Source organism: Nelumbo nucifera, chromosome 6 (assembly GCF_055504915.1).
Source record: "Nelumbo nucifera cultivar China Antique chromosome 6, China Antique-T2T, whole genome shotgun sequence".
In the NCBI taxonomy this organism is placed as follows: domain Eukaryota; kingdom Viridiplantae; phylum Streptophyta; class Magnoliopsida; order Proteales; family Nelumbonaceae; genus Nelumbo; species Nelumbo nucifera.
The window spans coordinates 32841262-32866397 of NC_142654.1; the positions used below are offsets into that span (position 1 = coordinate 32841262).

Here is a 25136-nt window from a genome sequence, read left to right on the forward strand (position 1 = left end):
GACAGAAACCATACATTCACAGATTTGACAATTCCAGTTCCACCTCAAATCAAAGTTCACCTTAATCCAAACACAGTCTATATGCTTACCAAGAGGGGGAAAATAGTCCCTGTACAACAGGACCAAGTATTGCCTAAAACTTGGATGCCTACTCGCTAGATTAACGATTCATCTTTGTGAAATTGGCATCTAGAATATGAGGAACCCCAAACGGGTACAATTTTATTGCACCTGAGATTCCCACCAAACAATTTAGTTCACAACATCATTGTACAATGATAGGACATGGCCCATTGCTTCTGAAAGATTCAAAATCTTTGATCCTCCTGCTAGACTAACCAAAGCTCACTTGTCCATGTCTAAAGCTTGTCCACACCTATCAGATCTCTGGTATAGAGCCAGATCCTCTCTGTTGAACTCCCGAAGTGTTAACCCAGATCCATTCTCAATATCAAAGATCTTCTATCTGATCAATAGAAGAAAAATGTGCTTCCATGCTATTGAAAGCTTCTTCATTAACTTCAACTTTGTAAAATAATCTAGGTAGAGAATAATCTGATTCTGTTTTGGTTGTAGAAACATCTTCAGCAGCCTTCTCCTTTGATGTCTCAACATCCTCACTTTGGGAAAGACTAGCCTTATCATGCTGATTAAACAACTGGGACTTCAACTCCAAGCAGGATTTCAGATCATCCTCATTTCGAGCTTTGTTCAATTTTTCAATAATGTCACTTACTGCAGATAGCTTCTCAGCACGCCAGTTCTTTATTTTCTTTGGCCTTTTAGGCTCCTGGCTATTAAGGTCATCAGCACTGGCAGGGCCTCCCTCATCATCTAGCTCCCAATTCTGCAAATTCTTCAATCCCTGATCAACAAGCTCTTGGATTCTCTCTCTGATGCCATCAGTTCTCACTGGGTTTGATCTTTGTTTCACTTTCGACCCCAATATTGCTGCTCTTCTAGCATTGCCTTCATCAGAAGTGGAGGTATCTGGTAGAGATAACATATCTGTTGTGGGCCCTTCAAGTGAAGAATTTACAAGAAATACTTCCTCTAGTAAACTAACATTCCGCATATATCGATCAAAAGCTTCATTTTCAGTTTCAATATTTCTATCTTTGTACTCTTGCAGCTTGGAGAACCTCCATTGATTTATAACTGCAGCATCCTGACAAAATATAAAAACTCCAGTCCTTATACCACTATATAAGAATATATATTGTCCAGAAACAGCATTAACCAACTCTATATGTGCACCTTTCTTGTCAGTGGCTTCCTTGAACGTAGTGGAGATTGAGCTCCATTCAGTTGAGCAAAGTTGTTGGAAAGCTGCCTAAGTGCAGAAACCCTTAGCGAAGTCCTGAAATGAGACGTTTTTATCAGGGAAATATGGAATAATGTATGACCAAAAAATAAAGTGCAATAACAGGAAGACAGGTGAAAATTGAAGTTTGAAAAATACAAATTAAAAGCACAATAAACTTTAAGTGTTTAATTAATGGTTGAATACAAAGAAGCTTAAAATTTGGTTCCCTTTGGGGAAGAAAACACTCATAGTAGTTAAACTACGAGTGTTTAATTAATACTGAATCTAATGATTCTTCAGTTTATTTAATGCATCTTGAAAAATACAAATTAAAAGCACAATAAACTTTAAGTGTTTAATTAATGGTTGAATACAAAGAAGCTTAAAATTTGGTTCCCTTTGGGGAAGAAAACACTCATAGTAGTTAAACTACGAGTGTTTAATTAATACTGAATCTAATGATTCTTCAGTTTATTTAATGCATCTCTGAGCAACTGTTTTCAGAAGAAAAACACAAGAGTTTTAACACAACCTGCTACTGTTTTTCATCTAGGTTTGAGAAATGGAATGTCAGTAACACATGAAAATGGAGAAACAGGTTTCAAAGTGGCTAAGCTCCAAACATTGCATGTAACAGTTCTCAACCTGAGGTGCTTATTTTGTTAATATACTAAGACTTACCCTGAGGTAGATACATCAGTGGATGGCTGATCAAACAGAGGAGAGCTTGAAGTTGGTGACTTGTCCGGAAAAGTTGCATTCGGCTTAAGAACTGTGACCATATGAAAAAACAAGAAAAAAAAATTAACAGCTTCATTATTAAACTGTCAGAAGAATTTTATAAAAGAATTTCCACTGGTATGCAATTTATGAAAATAAGTATTTAATTTCAATGTGCACCAACCATGGTACACCAATTGATTGACTAAATCCCTACTTGAAAAATTATCTCTAGGAAATCCTAACAACCAAAATTAACACCTTTCTTTAGTGAAATGAAGCATTGAAAGAGCCTTTCTTAATAGTGATGGCTATGCCACATAACTAGAAATGCTGAATCAATGAGGAATTTGGGAAATGGAATATCAATAAGATGTCCCCCCACATGGCAGTCCAGAATCATAGATGAATAAAGTGCATCCACTAAGTGTGTTATTATTGTTAGGAAGGTGAGATCCTATCATCTATGATTAACAAATCCCATTCCCATAATACATTTCCTTGTGTAATAATAAACAAAATCTTCAACCATAAGCCCCTTTTTATACACAAATTTTAGATATTATTACTTCCAGCCATTGATAAAGCTTGACTTGTCAAAGAAGATGATTACACACTTCTATGTATTTGCAGCAGGAGAGAGAGAGAGAGAGAGAGGGAGAGGGATTCCCTATTTATTGTTCACATGGAGATAAACAAAAATAAATTGAGGTGGTACTGAAACAAACCCATTTGTCCCTCATTGCTTTAATGGGTAGGCATGAATGAGTTGTCAGAAACCCTAAAACATTGGTTGAAAAAACCTTTTATATCTTTTTAAGCTATCTTAGTTTCAGCCATGTTTTTGCATCATCCACCCAATTAGTTGCCAAGTTTTCAGAGTAAATGGGAGGGATTTACTGACCAACTACCTGGCCATGAGCCATCTTTCCAGGGGCCAATCCTACCAGGTCTTGGTCCATCTCAATCCAGATTTGGCGATCTCCAATCTGGATTGCCGAGTCTTGACACACTGCTTCTGATTTTGGTGTACTTTTCTATTTTGATATCTTTCACCTTCCTTATTTCATTGAGAAAATCTGTGATTTATTATATGAAAATAAAAAAAGACAGAACAAATAGGCATTTGAAAGGTATCATCAAAACTCGGTCTTCGTTAGATGCTCACTGGTCAATGGTAATCATATTAATTCGGAATTGATTTATGGTGGGAGAATACTACCTTTACTGTCTTACTTCCTGCTTATACCACCTGTCTTATACAGCATATAACGTATGTTTGACATCCTACCCATTACGACTTGCAGCCTATGTTGGAACCTATATCTGAAATCTGAATAGATCACTTCAAGGTCCAAAGATTGACGAAATCATCTCTTATTTGACATCATCATTAGCAACTAGGTACTGAAAACTGTCAATCACCCTAGATGGTCATAAATTAATTATATCTGGCATTTAAACACCTTTGATAGTCAGGTTTGTTTCAGCTAAACCATTCTTTTGGTCCATTCAAATTCCTCTAGTTTTTTAATGAGTAACAGTGCTGTATTTTATTAATGAAATATAATAGTGAGTACAACGAAGTAGAAAACCCATATGGGAAGGTTAGCCTCGGCTAACCTCCATACGAGTACATCCACCCTTAACCAATTTGACCCCAGCATAATTGATCACTTGATGCCCCTTGTTTTCCTAATTCATCAGGCAATCCATTAGCAGCCCATGGAACCCATTTCTTTGACTTGTAGCTCCTCTATCATTCTTTTTAGCTCTCTTACATAAATCTGTAGTTCCAGGCTACCTCTTGTTTGTCACTTAGCCACCCAACAATTGGTTTTGAATCTCCTTCGACTTTGACTTCTTTCATGTTTAGTGTTTTTACCCTCTTCTTAAACCTGTAAGTGCTCTGCCTGCACCTCCACCCGAGTTGAATTTCCTATTCCTAGAGGTCCTGAATAGAACTCTAGGATGTTTCCAGCTTTGTTCCTGAAAACTCTACCTATACCTAAAAACTCTGGATTACCCAAGCTGCAGCCATCGAAATTCAGTCTTATGTGCCCCATTGGTGGTGGAACCCAGCTGACCAAAGGCTTTGTGTTCCAAGAAAATGAACTTGCTACTTGCTTCCAATTTCTGAGAATACTATCCACTGTGAAGTCTGAGAATACTATCCACTCCAAAGTCTTCACCCAATGTACCACTTTGATTGCAATATTTTTTCCAATAGGAAACAGTAACTTTCATTGATCAATTTATAAAGAATAAGTCCACTGCCCAGTTCCCAAGAAAATGGAAACTGATACTGATGCTCAATAGACTTGATTCTTACAATTCAGCCCAAAAGAGTTCACCCCTGTTAACCCTTTGTTTGGCTAAAGTACCTTCCAAATTATTTGCTGATATTCTCACCCATCAAACAGTAACACTCTAAGTCCATTGAAAGACATTAAAAAAGCACAAGAGGCTTTTTGTGCCCAAGGCATAAGGCAAGGCACAAAATTCTAAAAAAGAATCAAAAGTTGCAAATATATATATATATATATATATTCAAAAAAAATTAAAATAGTATTATTTAAAAAATTACATGTATTTTAAAAGGCCTATTAGCTCAAATTTAAATATATAAACATAATATATAATGCATATTCAAAGTGAAAATGTAAAAATTAAATTAAATATAACATAAATCATTTAATGCACTCAACAGTTCAAGCACGTGTAACTTTTAATATCTTTTGTTCTTTCCCATCACATTATCCTAATTCTACAAACTGCTTTATACCGAACCCCTTGAGGCAAGCCCAAACAAATCCATGCTAAAGTCCTAAATTCTTAATTCGTGTACAAAAGTTCGACTTTGTAATTTTAATTATAATTCCTTATCTCTTAAAAGTGTTTTGTATAAGAAGCAATGTTTTAATACTTGGACCAAACTAGACGACTGGACTATTCAACCTGGGAACCAGAAGATAATCCAACTGGACCATTCAACTCAGGACCCAGAAAGCAATCTGGTTTTTTAAAGCTCCATTTTTTTTTACCTCATAATTGTAAGTTTTGACATCAAGCCATCAAGCCATCTTTCATTTTGTGTTCATTTATGTATTTTTTGTTTTTTATAGGCAATGAAAATTTTATTAAGAATTAACCAAAAAAACCTCTGGTTTTCTTTTTCAAAAAAAAAAAAAAACAAAAAGTGCACAAATAGACATCCCAAAAGGAGGCATGAGATGCAGCCTCATGTACAAATCAACTTACAATTGAGACCAAAAGATAGATTCCCTAAAAGCCCCTCGCTTAGCTAAGGAATATATTAGGCCACTAATTAAATATGTATATATATTTTTAATAGAAGTAACAAGACTTGAAACCTAATCATTTATGCTAAAAAGAAACACCTTAACCATCTAGCTGTCGCTAACATTCATTGTTAGGCACCACTTCGAGGGGGTACTACCGCATGAGAAAGACAAGAGAGAGAGAGAGAGAGAGATTGTTTGAATGATTGCCTTCCCTTCTTATTTCCTCTTGACCTTTTATACTGTACAGGGTATTACATCAAGATTAAGATCAAGATCAAGACTTGGTGGTTACATTTCTGTTGCAATTGAATTTGCTAACGTGGCTCCCTTCTTTTTCCTTCTAGAATACACTTGTTGTGTTATTGGCTTGGCTGCTGGTTCTGGGCTCCTAACAATTCCTCCTTCGTTGGAAGCCACCTCGTCCTTGAGGTGCAGTTGGGGATACCTCTATTTGAGGACTTGACAAGATTCCCAAGCACATTGTCCTTGAGGTGCAGTTGGGGATACCTCTATTTGAGGACTTGACAAGATTCCCAAGTGGCATCATGAACTGGTAGTCCTCTCCATTCTACTAAGGCACGTTGTTGGATTTGCTTCCCCACCTTGATCCAACAATAGTCCAGGATGTTTCGAGGCTGTAGTTGTAATATGTCGGTGTCATCAAATTCCGACAACTGCTAAGCTTGATATATTATCTTCCACGCATTGTTTAAGGAGAGAGACATGGAAAATTGGGTGTATCTGCGAGGAGGCTGGGAGATCCAGTCTGTATGCTACTGGCCTAACTCGCTCGGTAATCACAAACAGCCCACAAAACTTAGGAGATAGTTTGTGCCACCCCTTTCGGGCCAGAGAGGTTTGTCTATATGGGTGCAATTAGAGATAGACACATTTCCCCACTTGGAATTCCACCTCTATGTTTTTTATCATAAGTGGCCTTCATCCATGATTGTGCTCACATGAGGTTGGCTTTGAGATTTTTGATAACATTATCTCTTTCAAACAGTTGTTGATCTACCGCCACCACTACTGTCATGCCAGGTTCATAAGGTAATATTGATGGTGGGTCACACCCATATAGGGCTTTAAAAGGAGTCATGCATGCTGCACTATGGAACGTGGAGTTATACCAAAATTCTGCCCATGGCAGCCACTAAGCCCATGTCTTTGGATTTTCTCTGACAAAGCATCGTAGGTAGGTCTCGACGCAAGGATTAAGTACCTCCGTCTATCCTTCGGTCTGTGGATGGTGGCTAGTTGATCTGTGAAGTACCCTGTAGCCAAAAATATTCTTTCCAAAAATTGCTGAGAAAGGTCAGATTCCGGTCTGTAATGATATTTGTGGGTGTTTCGAATGTTGCTACAGTAACTCGAACCAGGAAGAGGAAGAAGAAGAGGAAGAAGAAGAGAAGAAGATGAAAGAAAATAAGGGTCTGTCGAAATCTGACGGAATTCCCATATAGTCGACCCCCTTAATCTTTATTAGATTCTAATAACCTTTACAAAGACTAAATTGCCCATACTTAAGTGTGGGGCAGGGTACTCTAATAAAACTGCCACATAAGCAAACTACTTAACACATATAAGATTACTAAACTACCCCTATTCAGCTAACTTTAACACTCCCCCTCAAGCTGGAGAATATATGTCATGTAATCCCAGCTTGTTATATAGGTAGTTCACTTTCCCTGAGCTTAGAGCTTTTGTAAACAAATCTACCCACTGATCATTCGAGCCCACATGTTCTGTATTTATTTCTCCAACAAGAACCTTCTCCCTCACAAAGTGGCAATCAACCTCTATGTGCTTTGTTCTCTCATGGAACAGGGTTTGATGAGATATGGAGTGCAGCTTGATTGTCACAATACAATCTCATAGGTTTATCCATGTGAAACCCAATTTCTTTTAGGAGATTCCTCAACCACACTAATTCACAGGTAGTGTGTGCCATGGCCCTATACTCGGCTTCAGCACTGCTTCTGGCCACAACCGTCTGCTTTTTACTCTTCCATGTCACAAGGTTTCCTCCAAGAAATGTGCAATAGCCTGTAGTAGATCTTCTGTCATTCACTGAGCCTACCCAGTCTGCATCTGTATACCCAACTACTTCAAGTTTTCCTCCTGGTTTATACAATAGCCCACGGCCTGGAGCTCCTTTCAGATACCTTACAATTCTAAGAACTGCATCCCAGTGAGGTATACGAGGGTTCTGCATGAATTGGCTCACCACACTGACTGCAAAGGAGATGTCGGGTCTCGTAATAGTCAGATAGTTCAACTTTCCCACTAGTCGTCTATACCTTCCAGGATCTTCAAATACTTCTCCTGTATCACTGCTCAACTTAACATTTGGTTCCATAGGGGTCTCAGCCGGTTTTGCACCTAACAGTCCTGTTTCTTCCAATAGATCAAGAACATATTTCCTTTGGCACAGATTTACACCTTGTTTTGACCTGGCAACTTCTATTCCCAAGAAATACTTTAATGTTCCAAGGTCTTTTGTTTGAAAATGATTTTGCAAAAATTCCTTTAGTTTGCCAATCCCCAATTTATCACTGCAAGTAATGACAATATCATCCACATAGACCACTAATAAGATCTTCCCAGCTTTTGAGTCATAGTTGAACACTGAGTGATCAACTTGGCATTGCTTCATTCCAAAACTCTTCACCACTTCGCTGAACTTCCCGAACCAAGCACGTGGTGATTGCTTCAACCCATAAATTGCCTTCTTCAGTCTGCACACCTTACCATCCTCCCCCTAAGCAACAAACCTAGGTGGTTGCTTCATATGTACCTCCTCCACCAGATCACCATGGAGGAAGGCATTTTTTATATCAAGCTGAAACAGAGGCCAATCATACATAACTGCCAAGGAAATTAGTACACGAATAGAACCAATCTTAGCCACCGGAGAGAATGTCTCTATGTAGTCCACTCCATACAACTATGAGTAACCTTTAGCAACAAGTCTGGCCTTCAGATGCTCCACACTACCATCTGGCAAGTATTTCACAGTATACACCCATTTACAGCCCACAGCATGCTTACTAGGTGGGAGAGTAGTAAGTTCCCACATTTGAGTATGTTGAAGAGCAGAAAGTTCCTCCTCCATTGCCCGCCGCCATCCAGGTGAACTAAGAGCTTCTTGAACATTGTTAGGTAGGGAAATAGAGGACAAAAAGTGAAACAAACTGGCGATGTGAGGTAGAAAGACGAGATAATGAAACAAAATTGGAAATGGGATGGAGGGTAGAACTGCGTTTACCTTTCCGTAAGGCGATGGGTAGGTCAAGGTCTGAAGGTTCAGCAATAGGAGCCATGAGAGGATCCGCAGATGAGGTAGAAGCTAGAGGAGGGGCCGGTGTCGTTCGACGTGTATACACTTGTCGGATCGGTGGTCGTTCGGTGGTGATCTGCACTGGATGAGGTGATGAGTCTACTCCAACAACAGCATCTGAAACTAGGTCACTGACAGAAAGAGGAATATGAAGTAAGGGTGGAGACGAAGGAGCATCAAGACTTGAGAAGAAGGGTACAGACTCAAAAAAAGTGACATCAGGGCAGACATAGCACTTTCGAGTAATGGGATTATAACATTTGTACTCTTTTTGAGTCCGAGAGTAGCCAAGGAAGACACATTTAATTGAGCGTGCATCTAGCTTGCCTATTCCAGGACTTAGATTGTGGACAAAGCACACACAACCAAAGACACGAGGAGTTAATGGAAAAGGAGATAAAGTGGAAAACAAGATAGAGAAGGGGGACCGACCATGAAGAATGAAGGAGGGCATCCGATTAATGAGAAAACATGTAGTGAGTACAGCATCACTCCAAAACCGTTTAGGAACATTCATGTGGTGAAGAATAGACCGAATAGTTTCAAGAAGCTGACGGTTCTTTCGTTCAGCTACCCCATTTTGTTGAGGGGTGAATGCACATGAAGTTTGATGAATAATGCCATGTTGTTCTAAATACTATTGAAATGAATAAAGTATTCACGACCATTATCTGAACGGAGAACTTTGATTGGAACACCAAATTGTGTGCGTATTTCAGCATGAAATTTTTGAAAAATGGAAAAATAATTCACTCTTTCTTTCATTAAGTAAATCCATGTCATTCTTGAACAATCATCAATAAAGGAGACAAAATACTTGTACCCATTATAAAACTCTATTTTGATTGGACCCCTAACATCTGAATGAACCAAAGAAAAATGACTCAACATACGACTCTCAACTCCTGGATTGAAGGACACACGACGATGTTTCCCAAACTGACATGACTCACATTGCAACATTGACAAATGACTCAATGACGGAACCAATATCTTGAGAGCCTTGAGAGATGGATGTCCCAGTTGGCAATGCCATTGTAGAGGAGTAAGTGAAGTCTGAAGAGCAATTGAAGATCTACCACCGTCAAGATAATACAATCCACCAGCTTCATGCCCCCCACCAATCTTCTTCCCCGTTTTGAGATCCTGAAAAACACAAGTGGAAAGAAAGAAGGTAACAGAACAATTAAGAGCTTTGGTTATTTTACTACAGACATAAGATTGAATGGAAACTTAGGTACATATAAAACAGGTGATAAGGGCACAGAAGCCATGTCAACATTACCAACACCACAAATGGGAGATGAGGACCCATTGGCAAGTGTAACGGTTTGTGATGTGGAGGTTCCAGAAAGAGAAGAGAACACACCTGGAGTCCCGGTCATATGATCTGAGGCTCCAGAGTCAATAATCCAGGAAGAGGTTTTAGATGACATGCAAGCAATACCTGAGTGGGCAAGTGTGGCAGTGGTATGCTGTGAAGTAGTTTGAAGGAACCGTTCATACTCATCACACGGTACACTCACCATCTCCCTCCCAGAAGTAGATGTAGATGGGAGAGGAGTACGGTCTACCTGTTTATTGTCACTGATGTCAACCTCACCTGCTACAGCATGATTAGCCCATTTGGAGGGAGGGCCATGTAGGTCATAACAGAAACTCACTGTGTGCCCTTCCCTACCACAATGAGTACATTTCCCTGTAGAGTTATTCTTCCCTTTGCCACGGCCTCCCCCTGAGTCACGACCACCCCGACCAATCATGGAACTGCCACGGCCACCTCGGGAGGCATGTCCTCCCCCTCTTGTACTGTCCCAAAGAAATTTTGCGAAGTCGTGACAATACTTCCTCAAGTGTAGGAAGTGTGGAGCTCCCTAATATTTGGGCTCTAACTGGTTCATACTCCGATTTCAGCCCCACCAAGAATCTTGTAACATCTAGTTGTTCCCTTTGTTGTTGCTGAACTTTAATATCTAGAGTGAGGGGATGATAGACATTGAGTTCATTCCTTATATTCTTCATGCTGGCATAGTACTCTTCTAGTGTTTTGTTTCCTTGTTGCAAATCAAAGTAATAAAGTTGATATACTCTTGTTGTATTATCTTGTCCAGAATACAACTTCTTAGCATGTTCCCATATATCCTTAGTCGTATCAAGAAGCATGAAGTTGGCACTAATTTTTGGTTCCATACTGTTCCATAGCCAAGTCATGATTTGAGCATCTTCTTGTTCCCAATCATCAAACCCTGGGGAGTCAGCCGATGGTTTCTCATCTTTTATGTGCTTCACCTTCCTCTTTGCCTTGAGGAAAACTTCCACACATGGAACATAGTTCTCCCCATTCAGATTAATTGAGGTCATCTGTACACCTAGGTAGTCAGGGGAAACCACCACACTAGGTTTCTGATCATTACACCCATCTCCTATTGCTGCCATGGTACCTTTCACAGTTGCCTCTAACCTGAATTCTCAGCAACAAGCTGACTGTTGTTATCCAAAAATTGATGTTCCAGCACTTATAGCAACACCTAAACACAACAGTGGATACACACACCTTGTTCTTATTCACACTACTGCTGATTTCACAACACCACGAACCACATAAGAATCAATTTAACACTCACTAATCACATGTAAGCCCTCTTACAACCACTCAATAAGGATTGTGCAACACAAGCACCACAACATAGTCAAACCTATTACACCCAGTTCAGACTAGTTTAACACTTTTAAGAGGGCACCACAACCACAAAAGTTCGGCTAGGTCACAGCATTACACCTTACACCACTCGGCCACTTACAGCAGCCCTAACACCACTCAACAACTTACAGCAGCCCCTACACCATTCGGCTACTGTACACACAGCCCGTTCTAGGGCAACAATGAACCTAGTTCTCTAGGTTCTGATCAGTACTAGCATTCTCTTGAAGGGTTTCTACCCAGAAATACCAGCAACACAAGAAGAAGAGAAAACCGACCTTCCTTTGAGAGTCTCAACCAACCATTCACTGCTGAAATCACTTTTCTTGATGAAGAAGAATATGCGCAGCAGAGAGAGACAAGCTGTGAGGTTTCAGACCTAGGGCGAACTAGTTCTCTCCATTGACTGACCAGAAACGCAGGAAGAAGAGTCACGAACACTGCTGAGGTGCTTTACCAACTGAAGTAGGTCAGGAACATGGCTCTGATACCATGTTTCGAATGCTGCTACAGTAACTCGAACCAGGAAGAGAAGGAAGAAGAAGAGAAGAAGAAGAAAGAAATTAAGGATCTGTCGAAATCTGATGGAATTCCCATACAGTCGACCCCCTTAATCTTTATTAGATTCTAATAACCTTTACAAAGACTAAATTGTCCATACTTAAGTGTGGGGCAGAGTACTCTAATAAAATTGCCACATAAGCAAACTACTTAACACACATAAGATGACTAAACTACCCCTATTCGGCTCACTTTAACAGTGGGCATGCCATGCAATCTAGTGATCTCCTTGACAAATGTTGTTGCTACTGTAGCGGCTGTATATGGGTGTGCAAAAGGCACAAAATGCCCGTACTTGGATAGTCTATCAATGACCACTAGGATGACCATATACCCTTTAGACTTCGGTAAGCCAGAAATGAAACCCATCGTGACTTCTTCCCATACCATGTTAGGGATCTCAAGTGGTTGTAGTAGGCCCCCCGGGTTTTGAGCCTCATATTTCTACCGTTGACATGTGGGACAGGCTGCCACATAGTTTCGAATTGCTCATTTCATACCCACCCAAAAGTAGTGAGTTGCCACTCCACGATAAGTACGTAGTATGCCTGAATGACCACCTTGTGGCAAATCATGAAAGAGCTGTAAGAGGTGTTGTAGATGCTTTGTCTGGGCTGAAATAGCCAACCTTCCTTTGTAGAAGAGATCAGAGCCCACCACCTTGTAACCTGAGACCGAGTTTGGGTCCTGGGCCCATTTATTATGTATGGACTGTAACTTAGAATTTGATAGAGCTTTTTGTTTGAGAAGGCCCACCAATGGATAGACTGGTTTAGATACTATTAGTTGGCTGAACTTGTGGACCCGTGATAACGCATCTGCCACCTTGTTGGTTGGGCCTGCTTTGTATTCAATGGTATAGTCATAGCCCATGAGTTTGTAGGCCCATCTCTGTTGTGCTCCTCATATGTGGATTTTGCTAGGGCCTGCCCTGATAGTGCCTTGCTGAAATACGCAACAGGCCAACCATCTTGCATGAGACCTGCTCCTAAACCTCCTCCAGAAGCATCACATTCCACTACAAATGTTTTCGAAAAATCCGGGAGGGCTAAGATAGGTGATGTTGTAACTGCTGCCTTCAATTTTTCAAAATCTTCCTGGGCCTCCATGGACCAATGAAATGAGTCCTTTTTTAATAGTTGGGTTAGTGGAGCAGCAAGAAGCCCATAATCTTTTATGAACCGCCAGTAATATCCTGTGAGGCCTAGAAAACCTCTCAGTCCCTTGATTAAAGTGGGTTGAGGCCACTGTTGGATAAATTTAACCTTGGTTGGGTCTGCCTTGACAGTTCCCACGGCTGACTATATGGCCCAGATATTGAATTTGGGTTTTACCAAATTCACACTCAGACATTTTCGCATAGAGTTTTGATATCTCAGGACAGCTAGAGTGGTTGTGAGATGTTCCATATGTGATTTCCAATCTGAACTGTATATTAAGATATCATTAAAAAAAAAAAAAAAAAACCTAATATAAAGTGACGGAAGTACAGGCGAAGACAGCCACAGATTGTAGTTCATCTAGCAGTTCTTCAATGACTGGTATGGGAAAACAGTCCCTTGCCATTATTTTGTTGAGGGTCCATTAATCAATACAGAATCTCCATGCTTCGTCCCTTTTTATGACAAGAAGAACTGGGGCTGAAAACGGGCTGGAACTTGGCCTGATAAATTTCTTTTGAATTGGCTCCTGAATTTGCTTCTCAATCTCAGTTTTTTGAGAGGGGGAGTAGCGATAGGGCCTTATGTTTGTTGGGGCTGCCCCGGGTACCAACGGAATGTGATTATCATGTAGTAGGCAATGAGGTGGTAAGGCCTGTGGTTCCTGGAAAACATCCTCGAATTCTGCTAATATTTTCTGGAGTTGTGTTTGCTCCTCTTCCAGTAAGTTTTCGGTTTGGGGTGATTGTAACACTAGGCCGATGGGTTCTAAGCCCATCCGTAGGATGATGTGACATTGGCCTTGACTACAGCCCTTTGTGATTGTTCTCAGGCTTTGCTGTTGGAGGGGGGTTGGTTGAACCCCTTGTAAATGATAAATTTTATCCTCTAGGGCGAAATCTATTGTCATGCGTTGCCAATCACATATGACAGGGCCCTTCTATTTCAGCCACTGTACTCCCAACACAATGTCTGCCCCGCTGAATTTTAATGGGTGCAAATCAACTCTCACTATATAATCTTGAATTTGGATGGCTACTTCCTTACAAATTCCTTTGCACTTGATGCGGTTTCCATCTGCCACATACGCGCCAAAAGGGGAGACGTAATGGGCTTGCAGGCCCAATTGTTTGGTGAGGCTTATGGTGATGAAATTCAGGGTACTTCCACTATCTACTAGCACGGAGACAGGTCAACCCATTAATACCCCTTCAACTCTCACGGTTTGGGGTGTGGAATGCCCATGTAAGACTTGTAGTGATATTTCGGGATTGGTTGGGTTCAGGGGTTCCCCCATTCCTCCCCTTCAGGTCCTGGGTTATCGGACTTGTCTTGCTCCTCCTCACCTTCATGTACTTGCAGCAAATAGCTTTGTTGGGTTTTACAACGGTGGTTGGGTCTGAACTTCTCATCACAATTGTAACATAGACCCCGGTCCCTATGAGCTTGAATCTCGGCCCATGTCAACCTCTTATATGGGGTTAGGGCCTGGCTGGTGTTCTTACCTTGTCCGAACTCAATCCGGGGCGGGTTCTTGAGCAATGGGCGTGAAGCTGGGTCCGACTTGAACTGCACAGGTTCTGCCCGGATGGGTTCGATTCTTGGGAATCTTCCCAATCTTTTCAGTCGGTTTAATTTCTCCTCTTACAGTCGAGCAAGCCCAACCGCAGCTAGCATGGACGCCGGTTGCATGGCTTTCACTTCGATCCGTAATTCTTCCTTAAGCCCTCTGACAAAACAGCCCAAGAGGGCTGTCTCTGGCCATCCGTGTACCCTTGTAGCTAATTTCTATAACTCCAACTGATACTCTCGCACCAAGCCTATCTGCCTCAACTTGGATAGAGAATCATCATAGTTTTCGAACCCTACTGGTCCAAAGCATATACAGAGAGCTTCTGTAAAATCTGCCCAGGATACTTGGGGATGGGATCTACAGAACCATTGAAACCATAAAAATAGCTTCTCCTTCCAGGTGGAAGGATGCGATCAGGACTCTCTGATGACTAGGTGTCTCATGGAATTTGAAGTACCTCTCGGCTTTGAAGATCCATGGCACAGGATCATCGCCGCTGAGGGTGGGAAAATCCAGTCGAGAGATGACCGGTCCTCTTCCTGTTCCGGACATGCCGCCTCCACCACTGTCTCCGCCAGTTCCTTCTTATTCCCTGTTGCTCACAGAGGCTCCCTTTTCCAATTGGAGAACCACCGCTGCCAAGATCATTTTCAGCTCCTGGAGGTCGCTGGACATCTTCTGCATTCGCTCCACTCGATCCATACGATCTCCCACAGTTCCCAATCTGGTGCTTGGCATCTTGGCTTGCCAGCTCCGATACCAGTTGTTAGGCACCACTTCAAGGAGGTGCTACCTACTGAGAAAGACGAGAGAGAGAGAGATTGTTTGAATGATTGTCTTCCCTTCTTATTTCCTCTTGACCGTTTATATTGTACAGAGTATTACATCAAGATCAAGATCAAGACTTGGTGGTTACATTTCTGTTGCAACTGAATTTGCTAACGTGGCTCCCTTCTTTTTCCTTCTAGAATACACTTGTTGTATTATTGGCTTGGCTGCTGGTTCTGGGCTCCTAACAATCAAACCGTTTGACCCATGACCCAAAAGATTTCTGGTTTTGTGTCCGATCTGGATCTTAAAACACTTTTAAGAAGGATGAATATACAATATTAGCAAAAATGGGGTTTCTGGAGTAGGAAGAACCCACCTGTTTCCAATAGAAGAAGAAAAAAGTTCCAAATAACAAACACAAATCTACAGGAATTTAGTAGGCAGAAAGAGTTTTCACCATATATGCTCTGCAAATGAGGATTTGAGGAGCAACCACTATTGTTTCTTTGCAAATTCTCACAAGTATTAATCCTTTTTTTTATTTTTTGATAAGTAAAAGTTAAAATTTCATTCCTATACGAGGAGCAACCACTCTTTGTGGGGAGTTGTATGATGTATACTGTGTTTTTATTCTAATTAATAAAATTACCATAAACCATAAAAAAAAAGTTAAAATTTCATTGATACCAGAAAGAATAATTGTTACAAGCATCCCAAAGGGAGGCATGAGGTGCAGCCTCACTCTTAAAGAAAAAACAAGAGATTTACAACTGTAACCATAACAATTGATCCCTTATTACCCCTTGCTTGGCTAAAGAATCAGCCAAAATATTAGATTCCCTCCCCACCCATTGTATAACCAGATTCATATGTTGTGTTATCCATTTGAATTTCTTCATTTCATCTCTATAGTACCATATCACTGAATCCAGATTCTTTATCCAGCCCACCACCACCTTGGAGTCCCCTTCTATCACCAGGTTCTCCAAATTCATCACTTTTGTTATTTGAACACCTTGTAAGATTGCGTACAGTTCAGCTTTCAGTGAGTCTCCATTAAATTCCATTATCTCTTATGGCCCCTCCAATTCCAGAAGGACATGGGTTGCCTTAACTACTTCCATCAAATTTAGTTTCAGAAAATCTTCAAATGGAGGTACCCAAGCCAACCTTGTTTTAACCTTCTGCACTAAGCTTGAAACCACCGAGTACTAGTTCCTCCAAATAACATCAAAGGAGTACTATCTAAACAAACCCAAAGTTAGTAGCCAATGTATAACTCTTGTCATCACACAATAACTTGTTTGCTTCTCTCCTTCTGCTGGATGATCCTAGCATTTCTTTCTTCCCACAAAGTCCAAATCATTGCTGCTCTAGTGCATCTCCACATTAATCTTCCCCTTCTCTTCGGCCAAGCAAAAGTTGATGAATCAAACAGCATCTTAATCTCCATTGGAACATTCCACCTACACCCAAACAAAGAGAAAATTCAACTGATTGTAGCTCACTTTGGGGTGGGCATTCAGGGGGTCCTCACTCAACAAGGATAACAGCATGTTTTGGGCATTCAGGGTGCTACTGCTGATGCAGACTCAATTAAAACATAGAATGGATTTCCTACACTTCCTGCATTGACCAACCTTTATGTGACAATTGTCCAGGACTTGTTTAAAGCCCAGTTACTCTCACGTTTATAGGTCTTTATACACATGATGGAACACCTATCATGCAGTGATTGATTACTGTAGGAAGTGTAAGGAAAAACTGTAGGAACTCCAGACTAACTAGAATAGAAGTTAGGACTCGTATTACTAGAATTCTCATTGCCAAACCTAATTGAAACAACATACTTCTTGTTATCTATCCTAACCTGTATAGAATCCCATAAAAAATGAACTCAAATGCATATGGCCTAGCCAAAGTTGAAGTGGAAAGAGCCCTTTTGTACAGAAATTGCCTAATGCTTTTATAGTTTACTGACAGATGATTGGGTTGTATGATCTCTATTAAGGCATTAAAAACAGACATAGGTACACAATCAACTGGTCACCTAGGGAGCCTCTCGATTAAGAAGGCTGACCAAAACTAAATATAAACATTCAATAAGTACTATCCTGGCAACAACAAACCTCTGTAGATACCAAAGCTCTAGCCTCTTAACATTATTTCAATGAACCAATATCCATTCCTGAACCACCTAGTAACCACCTACAAGTCCCAAAATCTACACCTTTTGTACACCTATAACTGTCATCAACCAAAGACATTGGAACAATATTTTTTATTTCAGCTTGAAGTGAATCACCAGAACCCACATTGGCAGGAGTCTCATGCACTGGGCTGCCCTTTAGCTTGAAGTGAATCGCCATTCCCTATAGGACCAGAATAAGCCAACAATTTCTTGTCACGACATCCTAAAGATACCCCATCACCCTATACCTTTGGTTCCCTGAGGAGTATCCATAACAGCGATGGACATTCCTTCATATACAACTTTTTGTCCTCATCAATACAATACAATCTCATTACATGTACATATATTCAAGAAAACATAAGGAATAGGCAATTTCAAGGAATCAGCATTCTATGATGAAAAAATAGTTAGCATACCATGTATATGACATGGATTTTGAGCTTTTGCGCAGCAACTCTTGCAAGACTTGTAAGGACACCTACACATCAATAATTTAATCATCAAAAGGCCAAACCAAAAAGCATCATTTCTCTATGTCATCAATACATCTCAACAATCCCTATATTAAGATTGATTAAGAAAAACAAGCCCTATACGAAGTAAACAGTATTTCATTACATGCACTAAAAATTTATGCTTTAAATTTTATACTCACAATTGCAGAAGATTCCATTCATTGAATTGTTAGGATCACATTTTCCCAAATCCCAAGCATTGTGAATCTGTTTAGCAACTTTGTGGCCAATTAGACCAGTTGCCTTTAATTTTTATATGAAAAAGAAAATTATAAATAACAAACCATGATACCATAAATGAATTATGAATAAGGTTAGATCTCTTGTTTGTGTGTATGTAAATAATAGGTAACATATTTGCATGCATCTTCAAATATGAAATATAGCCTCATAACGAGTACCCCTTCATACAAGTCTATTAGCAAATACTTAAGCTCCATATCTGAAACAAAGAAAAACTTGCACATAAAGGAGGAAAACCAAGCAAATAGTCAAAGTGCAGACAAAAAATGTATTATCAGTGAAAAGTGAAAGCAAGATCAGCACTATGGTCAAAGTGGAAATCTCAAACACCCTAAGATTTTTATCACTCAGAGCTACAATCCAAGAGCACTTTCTCTAGCACTACCACAAGAAAGTATTAGGAGAATCATAGAATTGATACAATCTTAACATTCTCTAAGAAAAGCAAGGTATGAACCAAGGTAATTGATGGAAATCTTAGCTCACAAAATGGTTTTGTTAAGAGAAGTAAATTTTTCTCTCACCTTAAGGCCTCGTTTGCATCTTGGTAAGTCATTTATCTGGGTAAATGCACTTATCCAAGCAAGTGTCTCCTGGATTGCAAGCAACCCAGGTCCTTTAGGTATGGTGGTGTTTTCAGGAACAAAGAGGGCAGAATTAATGGTCTATTTTCAAGGCCAATAGGTAGGGGTGAGGATTATTATTCTGGGCTCAACTGTAACTTTATAATAGTCTTTGTGGAGAGTTAATAGATTTTAGCTCTCCTCTTTTGTAATTTGTCTTTATCTATTAATGAAAATATGCAGTTATTGGTCAAAAAAATGTTTTAATTGAATTAGTTAAATGAACTTCTACTGACGAAAATAAATAAAAGGAGGGCACAAGCCCTCCATGAAGTATAAACCACAGGGGGCAGAGTGCAGAGCACTTATACATGATAAACTAAGAGGTTCTTATCACTCTTGATGGCAAAAAATAAAAAATAAAAAAATCAATAAAAAACAAAAACAAAAGATGTGAATTGACTGCGAAATAAAGAACCAAGTCATTGGTTGTATAATAACGAAAAGAAAAAAGATTAAATGGTTAGCACAGAATTTGGAGGTGAGAGTACACTGGGTGAAAAGAAACGCAAATTCATTTGTGGAAACTCTTGCTAGACAGGGGACAGGAAGAACTCAGCTTTTTCGGGCTCAATTGTAATTGAAGAAATTTGTACTTAACTGTGTTCAGGGAGAGATAATAGTGGTTATCTCTCGCTGGTTCAATTGATGTAATCATTTTACTAATTCAATGAAAATTTTTCAGTTATTGACCAAAAAAAACCAAAAACAAAAGATGAGGCTCCTGGTGTTCTTTGGTGTTGAATTATAGACAGGAAAATTCCTTGTTCTCTTGGTCTAGATACCAACAGAAAGAAGGAAAGAAAGAAGAATAAAACTAAAAAAAAATGCATACCTCAGACCTGTACCCCAATCAACATAGGCCAGAACCCCTAGCATCAACCTTGATCTTTCTCTTCCTCCTTAAAATCCTTTTTTCTTATCAGCAAACTAAACCCTTAAAATCTTGCACCAAAATGTCTGAAACCCTTTATTTCTTCCAGGCTAATTTTTCATATCATTTTGATAAGGTGTATCACAACACACCATACTTCCACACACTCCTCATTTAAAGCATAATAAGATAACTACTTGGTCCATTTTTGCCTAGGCAGGTACCTTGACACCCAGGAAGGTGCCATATGCATTTTGTTTACACTTAAGTGAGTTTCCTATTACCTAGGGACCTAGGCATCACCTAAGCAAGTGCCTAGGTAACAGCTTGACCTTGGGCCCAATGAGGCTTGTAGGTATCCTTTTCTTGGAGGAAATCAAGAAAAGTATTTATTAATTGAATTGAAGCATAAAAATAAGGCAGCATCAACAAGTACTAGTACAATGAATAACTGAAATACATGACCAGTCAACACATCCATAACAAAAACAAACTAAGTAAACCGAGTGTTCACCAAATAAATGAAAGACAGAGGAGCATCCCTGAAGGTCTTCAGCACTGACAGAGAGGACATAGTCAATCTAACAGCCCTCGTTATTCACTCATCCTCCTGAACAAAGCCATTCTACAAAAACTCACTCCTTACAGTCCAAATCACTACCAATTGTACAGAGAACCAGGCTAGCTTACCCCACTTCCAGAGTTCCTTAACAAGCTAGCAAACAAGAGTCACCATGAGAGTCTTGGGAGTATATAAGCTGACATTTAACTGCTGAAGGAAAAAAGACCAAACCCTGCAGCTCACCCTATAACGAGCATATATACAGTTGAGTACCCGTTTCAAGGTGGCAAGCCAAGAACAAAAGATGCATTTAGATGATGGGATGTTCATTCTCTGGAACAGCAGTTTATCCTTTGCGACACATCTTTCTAAAATGCCATCCACGTCATGAAGTCAATCTTGGAGGGCATCTTTATGCACAAGGGAGCTTCTATTTCCTCAAGTCCCAAGAACATTTAATCTCATATTTTTCTCAACAAAACTCTTAATTATTGGGTAAGACCATACAGAAGAAAATTGTTCAACATTAGAAGGGCTCCTTCCTAACTGGAGGAATGGAAATTTTAGGATTTCAAACTGCAGTAGTAGTCTTGATGGAGGTAGTTTACAACCTAAATTTAAGTGCTCATGCTCCAGCATCAAGAGCCAGTAATGGTTCTTCATTCTATTTTAAGGCAATTTTTTAGCCACAAGTGAGAATTTTATCAAAAAGTAATACATGCAAAAACATCAGGTTGACTTATCAAAAAAAATTAACATCAGGATTTCCAACACAAGACCACTTACATCAAGGACCCTCCCCATGCCAGCAGAAGGTGTAGGTGTGTCTTGAGGCAAGGGTCTAGATTATGAGGAGGAAAGGAAATAGTGATGGGATTATAGCTTAGAATGTTGGGCTGCTGGACTGAGTATTATAAGGACAGGAGAGTAAAACATTATGAAGAAGAAAAGAAGATAAAACTTATCAGAGTCAGCAGAAACAAACTTTAGTCAATGTTGTCTAAGAGAATATTGATTGCAAATACCCTTTTATAATGTATCAAGCGCATGAAGCTCCCAAACAGCCTGAGTTTTTCCCAAATATCTGAGATGCATTTTTGTGTGCTTTGAGCCTTTGATGCTTTCTCAGGCCTGTGCATCAATATTAGTACAAGTGAGGTCTTTATTGTAGAGGAGGTTCAAATGTGGCTAAGTTGTACATACGTTAATGCAAATGTAATCCAAGCCCCACCACAACTTCAGCTGTGCACACAATGATGCTGCCTTGCACATGCCAAGCTCAGCATGCATCTCTGTTTTTATTTTCAGAATATTAATTTTTGGCTCAGTCATTCGGATGTCATGTGGTTATTAAGAGGTCTAGAATGTGACCTTTGCAAGATTAATTTTGCATTTTTCTAGAACCCAACCCAATACTCCCCGAAATTTTAAGTCTAAAAACCATGATAGAGAATACGCTTAATGCCTATTACTTAAATTCTGAAACTCACTTAACCATGGAAAAGAGATGCAGCAGCTACTTTCCATTGGATAAAATCTACAGAGCAAGCTCTATTGCTCTATCAACAAAGCTTCTTGAGCAACCTGTTTCATCCTCTCAGTAAATGCAATAAAAAGGGAAGATCTCAACATTAATTGTTAATGCAAATGAATCTAGATGTTGGAAATATCATGGCTTAGCCCCTCTGGAAAGGGGAATTGTAAAAGCTGCCTATGCCTCGGACTCATGAGAAACACAGAAGATAGAGGAGGTCCAAAACTGTAGCAGAGCTTTTCATTAATTTGACTTTTGCCTATTCGCATCAATCAAGGAAAGATAATGGATGCAAACCATTTTACAGAAATAACCAAAATCCAAATATATAATCTCATCTAGGCAATCAACAGAAGTTCCTGAACCCACAATCAACATAGAGATGACATCAAGAATTGGAAGACTGTTGTTCAGTTGCCTATATGGGTGGACACGAATCGAGCTTTCATGAGCTATTCGAGCTCAGTTCGTGAAAAGCTTGATTAAGCTTGGTTTAGACCAAGCTTCGAGCCTAGCTCGAGCCCAATAAAGTTCAGCTCATGAGGCTCACAAGCCTATATAATATACATGAGTTTTTTTAATTTTATAGGAAACTTAGATTACAGTTGAGCTTGAGCTGAGCCGAGCTCAAACATACGAGCTTCTGAGTTGAGCCAAACTCGAGCTCAAGTCTCTAGCTCAAATCAAGCTCCAGCCTCATGGTTTTTTGGCAAGCCAAGCTCAAATAACCAGACATTCGGCTCAGCTCGGCTCGAATTCAGCCCTAGTTGCTTGCTAAGAGCCTATCTGTATGACCTGTCTAGCACCATTTAGAGCCTATATGTTGCACCGTTAAATGAAACTTGTTGAACCAAGCCCTCGGTGATTGTTTTAACCCATGCAAAGACTTCTTCAGCCCATATACTTTCTGCCCACTGCCTCGAGCACAAAAACCCAGGGTTTGCACCATATATACTTCTTCTTCAAGGTCACCATTCAAGCTCCAAAAGCTAGTCACAAGAAAAGTTTCCAACTTTTTTTCTATTATTAAATATTTTTTGTTGTTGCTATTGTCAAATATTCACATTGAAATAAGTACAAAATAAATAGAATATAGTATAATATAACCAATCAAAAAAGTATAAAATAGATTGGTTTAAAAGAGAGAGAGAGAGAGAATAGTATATAATGAAATGCCATTATAGCTTACAAGTTACAAGGTCCCCAAAGTAATGGAATAACAGTCAATATACTGCAGGAAATGGCCTTCGAAGGTTGTTATTTTGAGTTCATAATTAAAATAAGAGGCCTAACCCTTGATCATAATAAGGCCATTATTAAAGAAGTTAGAAAAATGGCTTCAGAAAGTGCCACTGTACTCTTATACCCTCTTTGTTTCTTTCAATTGTAGATTCGCCACTAAGTCTATCTGCTCAACTCAATTCATCTCAGCCTTAACCCCAATTCGTAACTATTTTGGGTCGGCTAACAAATCTCGTCATGTCATTTTCTCTACAAGAGCCATGTTTTCTGTCAAATTATAACTCAGATCACTAACCACTTTCAGTCAGTAGGTTAGTGTGAACCGTAAAGAACAATCAGAAAAAACACACAAGTGAAGTCCATGGTATTCTCCACGTCATCTAGGTAATAGAACGCAACCAATCCGTACGCGATCGAAAGTGGAAATTTAAAATCCCCGAGAATCATAGTCATCATTACACCAGAACATATTTAAATACATAAACATTCTGGAGAACGAGGAAAAGAATACCATTTCAACCATCAATTCTCCAATTGAGCTAAACTTTCAATCAAGAAAAAAAATGAGGAAGTTATTCAACACTTTCAGACCTTCAAACCGACGATAAAATACCGTTTGTTGCGAAGAAAAGCATCTAAACAAACCCTAGAAAAAGAAAGCTAGGGTTTTCACGGTACAATTGCTTGGTTTTTGTTCTTTACCGTTGGTGAGAAGGTTTTAAGGGCAGGAGAGTTACCTGGAACGAGCTACGTTGCCGCACTTCGAGCACTTGGGCTTGTTGAGGCCGCGTAAGTTCTTCGGTGGGTCAGAACGCTGTGGCGTAGTGGTTGTAGTGACGGTAGCTGTAGCGGTGGTGGTGGTGGTATCGCTGCTATTAGTGCTCGGAATCGGTGAAGCAGCCGCCATTTTTCTCTTCTTTTAATTTTCTTTTCTTTTTATTTTCTTCCAACTGAAATTAACCAGAGAGAGTTCCGTTGCAAAACGCAAACAGCACTTTCGCACATAGGGTCTTTTGCGCCTTCGGTATTTTTAACGGGACGAAAATTTTCTGTTTTGAGCCTTTTTCTGACATTTTGCTGGTGCTCGTGAAAAAACCGAAAAAGAAAAACCGGACCGCAAAATCGATTAACCGAATCGGTCGGTTTTTCGGTTTATTTTCCATGCGATGCACGGGCATGGAGTTCTATGACATTTTCATTTTGCATTTAATTCAATTATTTTGAAATACCAATTATCTCAATTCAATTATTACTTTTGGGTTATATGCAGTTTTTCCAATCATAATCTAAATTGCACTTTAGTGAGAGTGGCCAATTTTCTATTCTTTAGATGAATTTGTATTTTTTTTATTAATTTTAGGTAAAATTATAAAAAAACATATAAATAACAATTCTATAAACTACCTTTGCGTATTGATCCTAACAATGTCCTCCCTTATGGCTGTGTTTGGAAGCGATGCAAATGGAGTGTAAATTCTGATCTAGGATAAATTTGCACTCTGGTTCACTTTTGCCCATGTTTGGTAACATTACATTTATGCATTGGCAAATGATAAAAAACACATTTTCCAATGCACATTTATATTTGATAATAAGGTGTAAAAGTACATCAATAAAGAATAAATAAATCTACATTCAAGTGGGCTTTCAATAATAAAGGCATATGCTTTATTGGAATTCATGTTTGCATCCATTAATCTAAAAATCTCTTTGGTAACAAGGTAAATTTGTCCGTACAAAAACTTTACAATTTATATGAACCATTTTACACTCTACATATTTGCATTCACTTGTTTGCATGTTTCCAAACACAGCATATAGCTTTGAAAAAAAAAAAAGTGCAAATACCTCCTTTCCCTTGGCTTTTTAGTTATAAAGACATTGAAAGTTACTAAAATACTCGTATCATTGT

The 25136-nt window shown here is 39.4% G+C and overlaps 1 protein-coding gene across 1 annotated transcript; it reads right to left on the minus strand.

Annotated features, from left to right (window-relative positions):
• LOC104606402 (electron carrier/iron ion-binding protein) lies at positions 1-24272 on the minus strand. The gene is made up of 5 exons (XM_010271569.3): positions 23962-24272; positions 18048-18109; positions 1988-2078; positions 1258-1360; positions 1-1168 (listed from the first exon to the last, which is right to left on the minus strand). Exons 1-5 carry the CDS (start codon positions 24129-24131, stop codon positions 452-454), a joined length of 1143 nt encoding a protein of 380 aa, XP_010269871.1. The 5' UTR covers positions 24132-24272; the 3' UTR covers positions 1-451.
• Positions 24273-25136: the final 864 nt, after the last annotated feature.

What these genes read in the sequence shown, in the direction of transcription:
- LOC104606402 (XM_010271569.3), bottom strand. Translation starts at nt 24,131, where the DNA reads ATGGCGGCTGCTTCACCGATTCCGAGCACTAATAGCAGCGATACCACC. An exon ending in AAATCCATGTCATATACATG is followed by an intron (nt 2,079 to 18,047) that starts GTATGCTAACTA and finishes ATATGGTCACAG; the next exon opens with TTCTTAAGCCGAATGCAACT. An exon ending in ACTGATGTATCTACCTCAGG is followed by an intron (nt 1,361 to 1,987) that starts GTAAGTCTTAGT and finishes GTCTCATTTCAG; the next exon opens with GACTTCGCTAAGGGTTTCTG.